The 13,499-nt window shown below is 40.6% G+C and overlaps 2 protein-coding genes across 2 annotated transcripts in view; one reads left to right on the forward strand and one right to left on the reverse strand.

The window, feature by feature from the left end:
* Positions 1 to 4,046, forward strand: part of LOC146453243 (uncharacterized) — a 5,011-nt gene extending 965 nt beyond the window's left edge. The window contains exons 1-2 of the mRNA XM_085096838.1: positions 1 to 329; positions 3,553 to 4,046. The exon at positions 1 to 329 is cut by the window's left edge and continues 965 nt beyond it. Of these exons, the coding sequence (XP_084952964.1) occupies positions 1 to 329; positions 3,553 to 3,569 (346 nt within the window). The 3' untranslated portion in view covers positions 3,570 to 4,046. The remainder of the gene's footprint in view (positions 330 to 3,552) is intronic.
* Positions 1 to 13,117, reverse strand: part of LOC146453240 (uncharacterized) — a 30,079-nt gene extending 16,962 nt beyond the window's left edge. The window contains exons 1-2 of the mRNA XM_085096831.1: positions 12,261 to 13,117; positions 8,457 to 9,020 (exon numbers count right to left, since the gene is read on the reverse strand). Coding sequence (XP_084952957.1) covers positions 8,457 to 9,020; positions 12,261 to 13,065 — 1,369 coding nt within the window. The 5' untranslated portion in view covers positions 13,066 to 13,117. The remainder of the gene's footprint in view (positions 1 to 8,456; positions 9,021 to 12,260) is intronic.
* Between the last annotated feature and the right edge of the window lie 382 nt (positions 13,118 to 13,499).

Raw genomic sequence — 13,499 nt, forward strand, 5'->3', positions numbered from 1 at the left:
CCTCACAGGGGACATGAAGAAAGCCAAAAAACTTCTTACTAAACACGGGACTTCATTAACCAAGTCTCATAAGACTTTGTTTGGGAAAAAGTTCTACAAGGCTCTCCGTACAGCAACAAAGATTAGGAAATCTACAAAGGAGATTTCACACCATATTACTGGTTCTACTTCCCGGCCGTCCCCTCAGGTCTCCCGAGGCAAAAGGTATTCTAGGCAAGATTCCAGAAGCTCTCAGCCCTTTCGTCGTGGGCCCTCATTTCAGAGCAGAGGTGGGGGCAAGTCTGTCTCCTTCCGAGGAAAGAGCTCTAACTACAAAGGATATCCAAAAGGCAAGTCAGTTAAATTCAGGGTCAAAAAGAGAGCACCTGAATCAAAAAGACAAGCCCCAGATTGCAAAAGAAATTCTGGAGACGTCATTACAGATAGTCCCAACAGACATCCAACCAGCTCTAAGAAAACTAGGGTTGGACACATCAGTTTTAAGCAGGTCTCTGCCATTGGCAGGGAGACTCCAGTTTTTTCAAACCAATTGGAGATTACTGACACAAGATCAGTACATTTTACAAATAGTCACTGGTGTGATGATTCCCTTTCAACAAACTCCACTCCAGACAAATATGCCCCCTCATATATCTCACAATCAGTCAGAGAAAGAAAACATAGAGCAGGAAATTGCAGCGATGTTGCAAAAAGGGGCGATTCAGGTGGTCTCTCCAATGAAAGGGGAGTTTATCAGTCCAATATTTCTGGTTCCGAAGAAAGACGGGGGGAGCAGACCAGTGATCAACCTCAAGAGGTTGAATTCCCACATAGTGTATCAACACTTCAAAATGGAGGGATTGCACCTCCTCAAACATATAATTCAGGAAAAGGATTTCATGATCAAGATAGATCTCAAAGATGCTTACTTTTGGGTACCCATGAGCCAGCAGCATCAGCCTTTCCTGAGGTTCATTTGGGGGGGCACACGGTATCAGTTCACTTGCCTCCCTTTTGGTCTAGCTCCTACCCCTCTTTACTTCACAAAGCTGTTGAAACCAGTGGTGGCCCTGTTACGCAGACTTGGCCTGAGGATGATTGTCTATCTAGACGATATCATTGTGTTCAATCAGACTCGGGAGGGAATATTGCGGGACAGGGACTCCACCCTCTGGTTACTTCAGAATTTGGGTTTTGTAATCAATTGGAAGAAATCAGTGTTAGATCCTTCACATTGCATGGAGTACCTAGGCTTTGTGATAAATTCAATGGAAATGAACTTATCATTGCCAAAAGGAAAAAATGAATCAACTCATCCAGTCTTGCAGAGACCGGATTCGGGAAGAAACTGCCTCCGTCAGAACCCTAGCCAAAATAATTGGGAAACTGACTTCGTCAATGCAGGCTGTTCTCCCTGCACCCTTGCATTACCGACACTTGCAAATGTTGCAAGTGAAAGGTCTGCTAGCAGGAAAGAGTTACGAGACAATGGTATCACTCAACCAGAATTGTCTGAACGACCTTCAATGGTGGGTGGATCAGATTTCCACCTGGAATGGTCGGTCAATAATTACTCCAGCCCCCGACCTGGTAATAACGACAGATGCATCACTGCAGGGCTGGGGAGCAGTCTGCCAAGGGGTTCGCACGAGGGGACTTTGGTCTCAGCAGGAATCAAACACCCTTCATATCAATGCATTGGAGCTGAAAGCAGCATTGTTTGCTGTGAGAGCTTTCACTGCCAAAGAAAGGCAGTTGCATGTCCACCTGAGAATGGACAACAGGACAGCAGTGGCTTATGTCTTGAAAATGGGGGGAACACGATCCTCGGTATTGGTAGGGATAGCCCAGGAATTATGGGGTTATGCTCTGACCAAACAAATTACACTGACAGCAGAATATCTTCCTGGAAAATACAATCACGAGGCAGACTGGGAGTCCAGGCACTTCCGGGACTCGAGCAATTGGAAACTGAATCCCAGCATATTCCAGGCACGACCAACTCTGGGGGCCCCTAGAGATAGACCTGTTTGCCGACCGTCTCAATGCTCAACTGATGAACTATGTCAGTTGGTTTCCAGACCCATTTGCCCAGGCAACAGATGCCTTTCAGATTCCTTGGTCGAAACTGAAAGGTTACAGCTTTCCACCTTTCTCAATGATTTGCCGTTGTCTGGCAAAGATCAGGAAAGACCAGGCAACAATAGTTATGATAACACCAACTTGGCATACACAAGCATGGTACCCAGTTCTACTAGAAATGTCTTGCAGACAGCCAGTTCTGCTCCCCCCTCTCGAGAACATCCTTATGTCTCCCAGTCAACAGCCACACCCCCTTGTTCTACAAGGAAGCTTACAACTAGCGGCTTGGATGGTTTCAGGCAAAACATCCTTGCAAAAGGAGTTTCAGAGCAAACTGCTGAGTTACTCAGCTCCCACTCCTGGCGCAAGGGAACTACGAGGGCTTACAATAGCGCCTGGTCACAGTGGTGTGGCTGGTGTCATCAGAGAGAAATTGATCCATTTTGCTCCACTGTGGCCTCTATAGCTGATTACCTCACAGAAATGTTTAACAAAGGCAGATGCTATCGTACAATTAATAACCACCGCTCAGCAATCTCAGCATTTCACAAGCCCATTGAAGGCTGTAAGGCTGGGCAACATGAGTTGGTTTGCAAAGTATTGAACGCATGTTTCAATGCCCGGCCACCACAACCAAGGTATGTGGTGATGTGGGATGTTGATAGGGTGCTAGATCATATTTGCACTCTAGGATGTGATGCCAACCTTTCGGACAAACAGGTGACCCTTAAGCTGAGTATGCTGCTTGCTCTTGCTTCAGCAGGCAGATCCTCTGACCTTCGGGCTCTTGATTTAAGATACATGACAGTAAAAGAGAGCTGCATAGTCTTTGAGCTTGGTCGGTTAACAAAATCTAGGAAGAAAGGTCAGTGTCCCCTTAAGTTGACATTCACTGCCTTTGACACTAACCCTGACTTATGTGCTGTCTCAACCATAAATTGTTATTTAGAACGCACTAAAGGATGGCGCTCTGATTGCAATAAAAATCAGCTAGTGTTAGGCTATATCAAACCACATAAGGAGGTAGTTCCTTCTACAATTGCTGGGTGGTTAGTACAAATGATGAAAGAATCAGGGGTTGACACCTCCGAGTTTCGAGCTCATTCAACCAGAGGTGCTTCAACCTCTAAGGCCAAAGCTAAAGGGCTCTCATGTCAGGAGATAATGAACATGGCAAAGTGGAAGAAAGAGTCCACTTTCAGAAGACACTATTTAAGGGATATTGTCTCTGAGGGGACAGGACAGGATGCCTTCCAGGCCACGGTGCTCCAGGAAGGTTAGGTGCTTTGAACATACGCTATTATATCTTATTGAGGTTTGTGAAGTGAAATTGGAAATTTCACCAGTGCGCGAAGCGCACGCATTGAAATTATAATTTCACGAGCAAACCGAAATAAGATATAATAGCGTCCCACCCTGTCCCACCCATTTATGTTCCCTATTAGGGATTTAAGAGACAAAATCTTATTTCGGTTTGCTTCCTCCTTCCAGGTGCTAAGCACAACTAGGATGTGTAGTGACAGTCAAGACCCTTGAAAGAGGCCTAATGGAGACTTACAGGGACTTGATCAATGTTGTAGTTTTTCTTATTCAAGCTGCATGTCATGCATTTTTTGATAGTTACGATATTCCACTCTTTGGGAATGTTTGAGCACACGTTTGTACTCCATTATTGTTGCGTTTATCACTTCATTGGTTATTATCAATGTAGTGCATTCGTTTTTCACGTGTAAAGCGGTTACTACATAACAATAAAGTTATTTTGTTTCCTATCCTACGTCTCAACTCGTCTTCTTCCGCTCCCTTGCGCTCACCGATTTTGGAGAATGAAAGGGGAGAACACGGAAGCGAGGCTCTATAGCCTCGATTTGACTTTGAAATGGCTTGAATTGGCGGGAAAACGGGGAGAATACGCTATTATATCTTATTTCGGTTTGCTCGTGAAATTATAATTTCAATGCGTGCGCTTCGCGCACTGATGAAATTTCCAATTGTGAGTTATTGTATATTTCTAGCATTTAGAGTGTATTGTATTCCGATTAAACTACAGCCGAAGTCCTCGTAAGCGACAACCTCGGGAATTGTGAAACGTGGTCGTAACTAGAGCTGTTCACTTACAAGAAAGCACTCTTGTAAGCGACCAAAAGCTGAAATAATAGAAGCTGGTCACTTACCAGAGCCTTTAACATAAAGACTTCTATCTCGGTCTCAGGGTAACACTCTTGATCTTTATCTAAGAATATTATTTGGCAGTCCTTTTTACTGTAAATGCGATCACAAAGAGTATACTTCATAAAAGGCGATTTACACGGTACGACTTTGTCGCATGCAACATGCTTACGACAGGCCTACGACACGAATTGTTTCGTGTAAATTAAACCTAAGCGCCTGCTTATCTGTTCAGAAAGGCCTAAAGTCACTACAGCTAGTATTCTTACATGATAGTAATCATACCTTTTACTGTTAGTCTACTTATCATATACTAGAGTTAGTTTACTACCTTATTATTATGATTATTATTATCATTATCATTATTATTATTATTATTATTATTATTATTATTATTATTATTTTAAGCTACTATTCTCATTTATCTATTTATATCGATTTTAAATATGCTTATTGTAGTTAATATTATCACTTTGAATTGTAAATTGTTTTTCTTTTTTGTGATGCGCGTGTGGGCATCTTACTATGTAACACGCGCAATAGAAGTAAATTTATTATATAAAATTTAGTGGTGTACCGAGTGGTAGGAAATCGATAAAAACGCTATCCCGCCAGTGGCGATATCATTTTTATCCACATGTGTGATATCATTTTTGACCAATCAGCTCGCAGTATTTTCGCGCGCTGTCAAGCATTTGTGGTTTTCCGAAGGGTTTCCGCCGTTTAGCTGTCGTTTGGTCTTTTGGGAGTTTTTGAGTTGGTCTTTTTGCGAGTCGAAGTTAAGTTTATTCTAAAATGGAGACAAGCTCAAGCAGATTTGCCGAGATCACAGATAAGAAACTGATCGAATTCGTAGAAGAACAAGAAAATCCGAATACAAAGAGGAAAACTGCGTACGACGTCGAGTTGTGTGAGGGTAGTTGAAAGCAGCGATGAAAGCTAGGACGGTATGTTCAGATTTACTTGTTACTCTAAGCCAAATTTCTAACCATATTTAATATGCCATTAGTTTATACCACGGACCTACCTGTTTATCCGTTTTCTATTTATCTAGATTTTATTTGTGGCCTTTTCGCTTAGTCTTACTTTTATTGACATAACTCGGCCTGGTTTACGATTGATACAAATAAACAACTGACTGTAAGCTTATGAACTCAATTTCAAACCTTAGTTTTTGAAATAAAGAACAAAGCATATTTTGCTGTATTGTGAGGATTTTATATAATAAAAAGAAAATAACATGGTCGCTTGGAGATACGAGATTTCTCTTCTCATGTTGAATATTTCACTCGTTCGCTGCGCTCACTCGTGAAATATTTTTCAACACTCTAAGAGAAATTTCGTATCTCCGCCCGGCCATGTAATATCCTCTATATTATTATTATTATTATTATTATTATTATTATTATTATTATTATTATTATTATTATTATTATTATTATTATTATTATTATTAAACAAAGCGCCTGATGCCCGACTAGATGTTCACGCTCGCAGGTTTTGGGACAGACAGCAAATTGCTTTTTTCGATGTTCGGGTGTGCCATCCAAACGCAGATTCGTATCGAGAACTGTCTCCGAAACAGATATTCCAACTACACGAAAATGAGAAGAAGAGGCAATGTAGCAGGCGGGTTTTGAAAGTGGAACAAGGATCATTCACACCACTAGTTTTTACAAGCACAGGTGGAATAGCCGATGAATGCAAGAGATTCCATAGCCACCTTGCAGAGCTACTTGCGTCAAAGAAAGGTATCCTTTGCCATTCTACGATCAGCCTTGCTGTGTCTCAGAGGAACCAGGAGAAAGATAAGGGTAGCCAATATGTCTGACATTGACATTACATCGGAAAGTGCGTAAGCCAGAATTTAAGTAGTGACTTTTTTTGTCAGTCTGAATTATTTTTAGTGTATGATTGGAAACACTGTGACTGGGCATCTATTTAGAATATTCTTATTATGAGGGAATATATATTTTTATTACATCAGTGGAAATTGTTCTTTTATCTTCTGAACCAAACCCATATGAATTAGCTTTTATATATGAGATGTTGATATTTTACAGTATGACAGCAAACTGTAAAATCACTCAGGTTTTAATAGAATCAAACTGTATCTAGTAGATTTTATTCTTGTAAATAATAAAGTTATCATCATCATTATTATTATTATTATTATTACTATTATTATTATTATTATTATTATTATTATTATTATTATTATTACCTACAACTCGCTTACGACTGTCGTATACGCCACAAAAAATTCGTAGCATTTAAAAAAAATGTTCAAAAATCCTAACTAAATTACAGAGTTCAAGTGACATTTCCAACGGGTTTTCACAATGGTGGTCGTAACTAGAGCTGGTCGCTTACGAGAGTGCGCAAGGAGAGCTTTGACTGTATTCTATTTTGCCAGACTCGTCCCCAGACGTCCTTGGCGCGCAGTCAAATATGACGTCACGCATTGACCTGATCGGGAAGACGCTCTGTCATCGGCAAGCTCAGTGGGTTACTTCGATAGCCAAGCTCGGTTACTTCGTTAAGTGCGTTTAGGCTTGGGAACGAAGCTGGTATTTTGCCACAGCGTGATAATATATGCTTGATTTGGAAGAGGTTGATATATGCGCAAAACACACAGCTCATAGACGCACTAATCCTATCACTCAGTTGGTCTGAATACTAAGGCATGACTTGCCTGATAATTTGGCTTGTTTTTGTCTGAAGGGGAAACATTTGAGCAGTCCCCTGAACTCAGCAAGCAGGTCGTCAACAGATCCCCTTATTACAGATCTTTAGATTCTAGTACGAGTAAGACTACGATTACCAGGAGAGATAGGTGCTTCATTTTAGTCTGGGAACAACGAACTTGACGCAGTCGTTTTGAATGATGATAGCTTAGCCCTTTTGTGATTTTGAAAATCTCGAGGACTTGTTTTCGCCACAATGCCGCTCTCAGCTAGTGCAAGTGCACAGTCTTACTCCATTGGAAAAGTCGTACTCGTACTTGTACTAGAATCTCACAAACGTTGTTACTTGTTCCTTTAAAAATGGCGAGTTTACCGAATACTAAACCTTGCCACATTTAGAATTTTGCTTGTTCAAGATTCGCTTAATTCCGTTGTGCCACTAAGAATCGATCAGTGAAGAATTTCTGTCCGAACAGAACAGGTTCCGTGTCTCTTTTGCAGTTACAATCATGACAGCAAAGCCATTAAATAAATCCTGGTTCAAGCTGGTTCGGTCAAAATGGCCGGGTATTGGACGTTAATAATAAATATGCAAAAAGGAACGTGACTTATGGTTCCAAACATGGGGGACAGATAGCTGCCTTTGATCTTGCCGTTTTTTCGGCTGTACATGATTGCCCAGTAAAAAAATCTGTCAATCATTGGAGAATGTTTTGGAAGTATGCGCGAAAGTAGTTCAACTCCTTTCAATGTCTGCCATATTGAAATGTGGAGAAGTCACTTAGATGTCTTTCTATCCGAAGAGACAGCTAATACCCAATTGCAATTGATAACGATTATTTTATCAATGTCATCATTTTTGCAGTTTGATAAACCCATTCTTTAAATTTTAAAACGGCATATTGAAAAGACTTGGGAAGGTATCAATAATTTGATATATAAAAATAAGCAACCTGACAACTCTTATTGAACATTGACCTTACATGCACAACCATAGGACTTGGATAAATGGAAATAAACTAGAAAAAAGTTTCTTTTGGCTTAGAGCATAAACATCAGGGTATTCACATATCCAGATTTCTTAGACAGATTGCCCTTAAAACTGTGGGATCTTCTCAATTTGCTACAAAAACTAATCAGGTCTTACACTGCTGTGAGAGACATTGCTTCTCTCGTCCAACTACAAATATGTGACGCATGGCCAGCATTCTCTTGCTTTGGATCTCTGCAAGCTAGCTCGGCATGTGAGTTTAAAGCTGATTCGCCATCTACAATATCTCGGATTCACTGAGTCGCAGTTTCAAAGCTAGCAAGACAGGTCATTGAATACTGAAATGTGGAAATATCTCAGATATTCCTTCTCTTTGAAACACCAATTCGCGGCCCCAATGTTTGTTGTCAACGATTTTGTCTCATTGGGTCAAAGTTCTTAACTAGCAGAAGTTCTCCAAAACAAGTTTTTCCTTAAACATGTTAAGTTGCGACGTTCATACTATCTTAAACATGTTAGGTTGCAACATTCATACTATCTTCACTTACCATAAGCAAGCTGCTCACTAAAAGTTAACTCAAATGAACGATTGTAAAATTCATCTCGACATTTTCTGTACTCCGTCTCCATAATTGTTGTCATGAGTTTCACCTCAGTTAGGCCAAACCCCTTCAAAACATCCTCCGTGACCAGATATCTCTGCGCCATTTCATTTAGATGGCCTGTGTAATAATCTTCCCACAGCTCGTCCAGGATCAGCAGAGAGCTACACTTGACTGTGATTATTAAGCTCCCCAGCTGAGCATCAACAACTAGCACTTTCCGCATCTCTTGTAGATACTGCAGATAACCATTAAACTCGTCCGGGTTTGATGGGTTTACAACCTGAAGGTACCTTGCTGCAATCCACCTCAGAATTTCATCTGCTGATGGAATGTTTCTATTTCCAAAATTTGTCGGTTGGAAGGCCACTTGTGATGCGAGTGGTGCCACTGTTGTGGCGCCCAGGAAGACTGTTTGGGCTTCCTGTGGGGTTGTCACAGGCCTTGTAGCTTCACGCTGCGTACCAGGTCCTGTGATTGCTTCGCACTCAACCTTCATATGAAGAAAAACTGTTGGTAAAGAAAGCCTTCATAAGTTTCAACTAAAGCAACAACATCAAGAAAAACAACAACAACAACAACAACAACAAAAACTCAAAAAAGGTGTTCAAAGACCCCATGACGAGGTATGCCGGAAAAGACAGGGATCCTCCAACAAAATATGCTGAATCTATCATTGAGAACCGTGCAGTAGCTAGCCGGGTTAAAAAAAAAAAAAAAAAAAAAAAAAAACATTAAATGATCGTCCACAGCAGTAACTGAATGAGATCCTCCAACATTTTAAGCACTCCCTACAACTTTCTTGTTTCCTCATCACGCAGCGCAGAGCATATAGCTTCCACAACACTCTGTTCGCGCTTCTCACTTTGATTTCCTCGATCTGACCTTCGTGTCTCCTAGCAGGGCAGGTTTAGGGACCGAAAACGTATACTCTTAAAGGAGTAACTTATGGAAAACTTACCATGTGCATATTATATGTTATTATACAATAATAATTACAGTTCCTGTAAATTGCTCATCTAAACTTAGTCGTAGAATGTATGCTGATGGCACTCATCTTGCATACGCTGATAGTGACGTTAACGTCATACTTCACGTTCTTTTAAAGGCATGTTAATTAAGGCATGGTTTAAATCTAAAAACAATTGTAACTCTGAAGAAATTACCTGACAGACCATCAAAATTGGTATTGAAATAGAACACAATGACCAAATATACGTCATGTGACCTGTTATGACTGTATCTCTGCCTAAACAGAAAATTGAAAATGGCCCCCCCAAGGCTACGTATTTAGAGCGGAAAAACGCAAAAAACATGCGCGTACTCTGCCTGAGCGCGGGGCACAAAAATGGCAGCAATTTTAATTTTCTTATTTTTAACAATTTACTATCCTACTGCAGATATCCTGGTAAGTAGCGATAATTATTCCACACAAGAAGATAGCTGCAGATGTAACCTTGCTCTGGTTTGATTTTCTTATGGCTTCTTAAAGCCCTCGATATTCCCGCGGCGTGTAAACAAATCGCCTTTACGGGTGTGTTATTGTCATGGACCTTTTTACAAAAAGCGACTACATAAGCAAGCCCCTGAATACTTAAGGTCAAGAGCTCAACCGTGGGTAGGAAAATAGTTAATCGTTAATTACTGAGTTTGTCAACGTATATAATTGTTTGCCAGAGTAGATGTTTAATTTTTTTCGCAAGGATCTCATTATCGGTGTCGAGGGAGCAAAAGACGTTACTTTCGATCTCTTAGTATATTGTACTGCTTTATTTCCTTCAGTTCAGTTTATGTCTCTTAAATGTGTTGTATATTTCTTTATGTCTTTCACTACCCGCCTCGATTAGCTTTCGCTACTTGCGGTCCAGTGTAATTAGCTAAAAGTTGATCATGTTAAACACAGTAAAAAAGTTTGTTTTTGACAAGGTGTGTGTACAGCTATCTAGTAGGCTCAAGTCAACTACACAACTGATGTGTAACAATATTTATCTGCACAGGTCAACTGAAGCCAGTAAAAATATCTTTAGTTACGGAAACTTACCAAATAATCCCTTTTGTCACTGCGCTCAGCAGGGATTTTAATTTTTTTTTTTTTTTCACAAAACCTTCCGTGGTCGCACTTTTGCCATCATTCACTCATCGCGCAATTTTGCTTTCAAAACGAAAAAAAAAAAAAAGGCATCCAATGAGCAGAGGTTGACCAGCTGCAATTTTTTAAATAGAATTTTATTTCAATTTCAGTTGTGGTGAGGCCAAATATAAATTGTCTTGTAATGAGGAACATAGAGACTAAATAGAGATGAAGCTCGGGTAGCATAGTTACCAGAAGTGTCTCTTTTCTGTGTTTATAGTCATGTACCGGAACCTGTCACCCCTGTACCCCAAGTCCAGTTTTCATTCTTGTCCTTACACAAGGTTCGTACTCTTTTGAGCTTTTGAAATTCCATGACTTCTCCAAGTTTTCCATGACCTAAATTTGACCATTTTTTTGGGAATCATCTTGGGTTTGTTTTTACTATTTTCTTCGCAAACAAACCCAATTTATTTTGCACTTTTTAATAATTATCATTTTCCATGACTTTCCATGACCCACACCTAAATTACATGACTTTCCAGGCCTGGAAAATGAAATTCTAAAATTCCATGACTTTCCAGGTTTTCCATGACCCGTGCGAACCCTGTTACACGGTGTTGGTAAAATTCCCGGTCCGATTTTATAGCATTTTCGATGAAATTGGTCAAAACGTAGATGGCAAAAATGTATTTTTACCACAGCTGTTACCACAAAAGCAACTGCTTAACAACGACAACAGAATCAAACAGCAGCGTTTTCAGTGCAGTTGTGCCCGCGAACGGATACGCGCAGACAAATTGCGCAGAACGTTTTTCAGCTTTGAAGGCTACATATAGTTACGGCATACGTGAATCTGTCCTGAATGGTTGACTTCAATATTTAGTTAACGGATTAATTAACAAATAGGTCTCGTGACTAAATAAACTAATAACTTTTTAATAAAACGAACCTTATTCCATTCAGAAGAAGTTTAGAGACTACGCGACAGATACTGCAACTACACATGCTACGAACGATAATACACTTGTATTATATTGTATCTACCACGATGTATTCCGAGCACTGTAATAAACAAAGACAACAAAACACTGTTTTAACTCTTTAGTCCCCAACAAAGCTCAACCTGAAACGAATTTTTTAGTAATTAGACGGGAAAGGTGCCTAGTAAATTCAGGTGGGAAACTCACACGACAAATACCTTCATTATTTCCGAGTTCTCAGGAAAAAAAGGAAAATCGAATAGAAAAATGACAAGGTAATATTTTACTGTAAATGTCTTATTGAATACACCTGCGATATTCTTGTACGTACCTACGAAACCAGATTTGAGGCGAAGAGAAACTACTACCCATACTAGTATATCTTTAAATTTTTTTCCTCTTTTTATAATGAAAAATCTATCACCCCTACTACCCCGATGATGTCACTGCTTTTTTTTACGGTTTCTGATGTTACCCCTCTACCCTGTCACTATTCCATTTTTTTTTTAGATGATGATCTCACAATTTTTCATGACGTCAGCCCATAGGGTAGGGTGACTTCACCTCCACCCTATGACGTCATCGACGTTAATTTATTCCCCCTCAAGTTAATGAGATTTCCCTTTGAAAAAGAGGAAACCGTAGTCTCTACCACCCTACCTTAGCACTTATGTACCTTCTTATTTGCTGACTTACCTCCAGCTGACTGAGTGCTGGTAGTTGAGGAGCTCAGTCTGTCTAAAGCCTCATGCACCTCTCCAAGCTGATCTTTTACCTGAGCTGATCCTTTCTCCAAACGCTCGATCCCTTCACGGACTTCCTCAGTCACTTCACGGACTTCCTTGGTCGCGCTCTTTAGACGTTCCATGGATTCCTTGACTTCCATATCGTCTTTATACCATCTGTCCAGTTCTTGACCATTTCTTTCATCTTCTAATGTAAGGGGATCCTTCAAAAAATTATCAACTGTCCTCTGCCATTCACGTTCCCTTTCAGCACTGATCTGTCCTGCAATTCTCACAAGAGCTCCGCTGATTTCTTGCCAAAGCGATGGAAATTCGTCATCTGTGACCTCCATACTTTGATTCACATGACCGTAAACTGAGTTTCGGTAGTATTTGATTCTTGCCAATTCTGCAGTCAAGCTGTGGTCAGAACTGGGAGGTAGCACATCCCAGCCTGTGGTAGGAGGGGCGAGGCCGCATATTGTCCTCAGCAAATGGAAGAGAAGAGTGACATCAAAATCTGTTGACTTGCCGTGCATCCCTGGGGAAGGGTAAAGACAATTCCACTGTGGCTTGGTGAGTTTTGCTGCCTTGAGCTGTTTCTGCGTGACAGGATTGCTTAGCATTGTGGGAAGATTACTTGGTAGACAAAGGGCATCAAAAATCTCTCTCAGTAAGCTAGTTCCTCCAGCTATGAGAAGCCTTGTGACACGTTGGAAATTTCCTTTTCCAGCTGTCGAGCGGAGCACTTCATCTGGGTCTGGGGCAGCTGCCATTTGAGATGGTAGCCAGTTGACGTTTCTAACCTCACAACTTAAGACTTTGTTGCCATTCAGTTGAAGGGCTGTTTGTTCACGAAGTGTCAAGTTCCACGACGAATTCCACGTTCAATAACATAACTGTAAAATGAGATCAAGTTCAGATTTACTGGATGAGTAACACACTTGAACACACTTGGACAATTGGGTTAGTTTCTAAACAAACTGTGGTGCTGCGTCTGTTGAGGAGGGGAAACGAATGTTTGGTTTTGTCAACAGCACAGTCGATAAGTTTGTTTGGCCACCGTAAAGAGATTCGAGTGCTAGGACGTCTATTCGATACTCTTTAACCGTGCTGTTGATAAAACCAAACATTCGTAACATAGTTAGTCCATTGAGGCAAGGAATAACGAGAGAATATCTGTGGCGGTCTCCTATTTTTAGCGCTAATT

The sequence above is a fragment of the Pavona decussata genome, unplaced genomic scaffold, assembly GCF_977016875.1.
Source record: "Pavona decussata unplaced genomic scaffold, jaPavDecu1.1 SCAFFOLD_340, whole genome shotgun sequence".
NCBI classification, from domain to species: domain Eukaryota; kingdom Metazoa; phylum Cnidaria; class Anthozoa; order Scleractinia; family Agariciidae; genus Pavona; species Pavona decussata.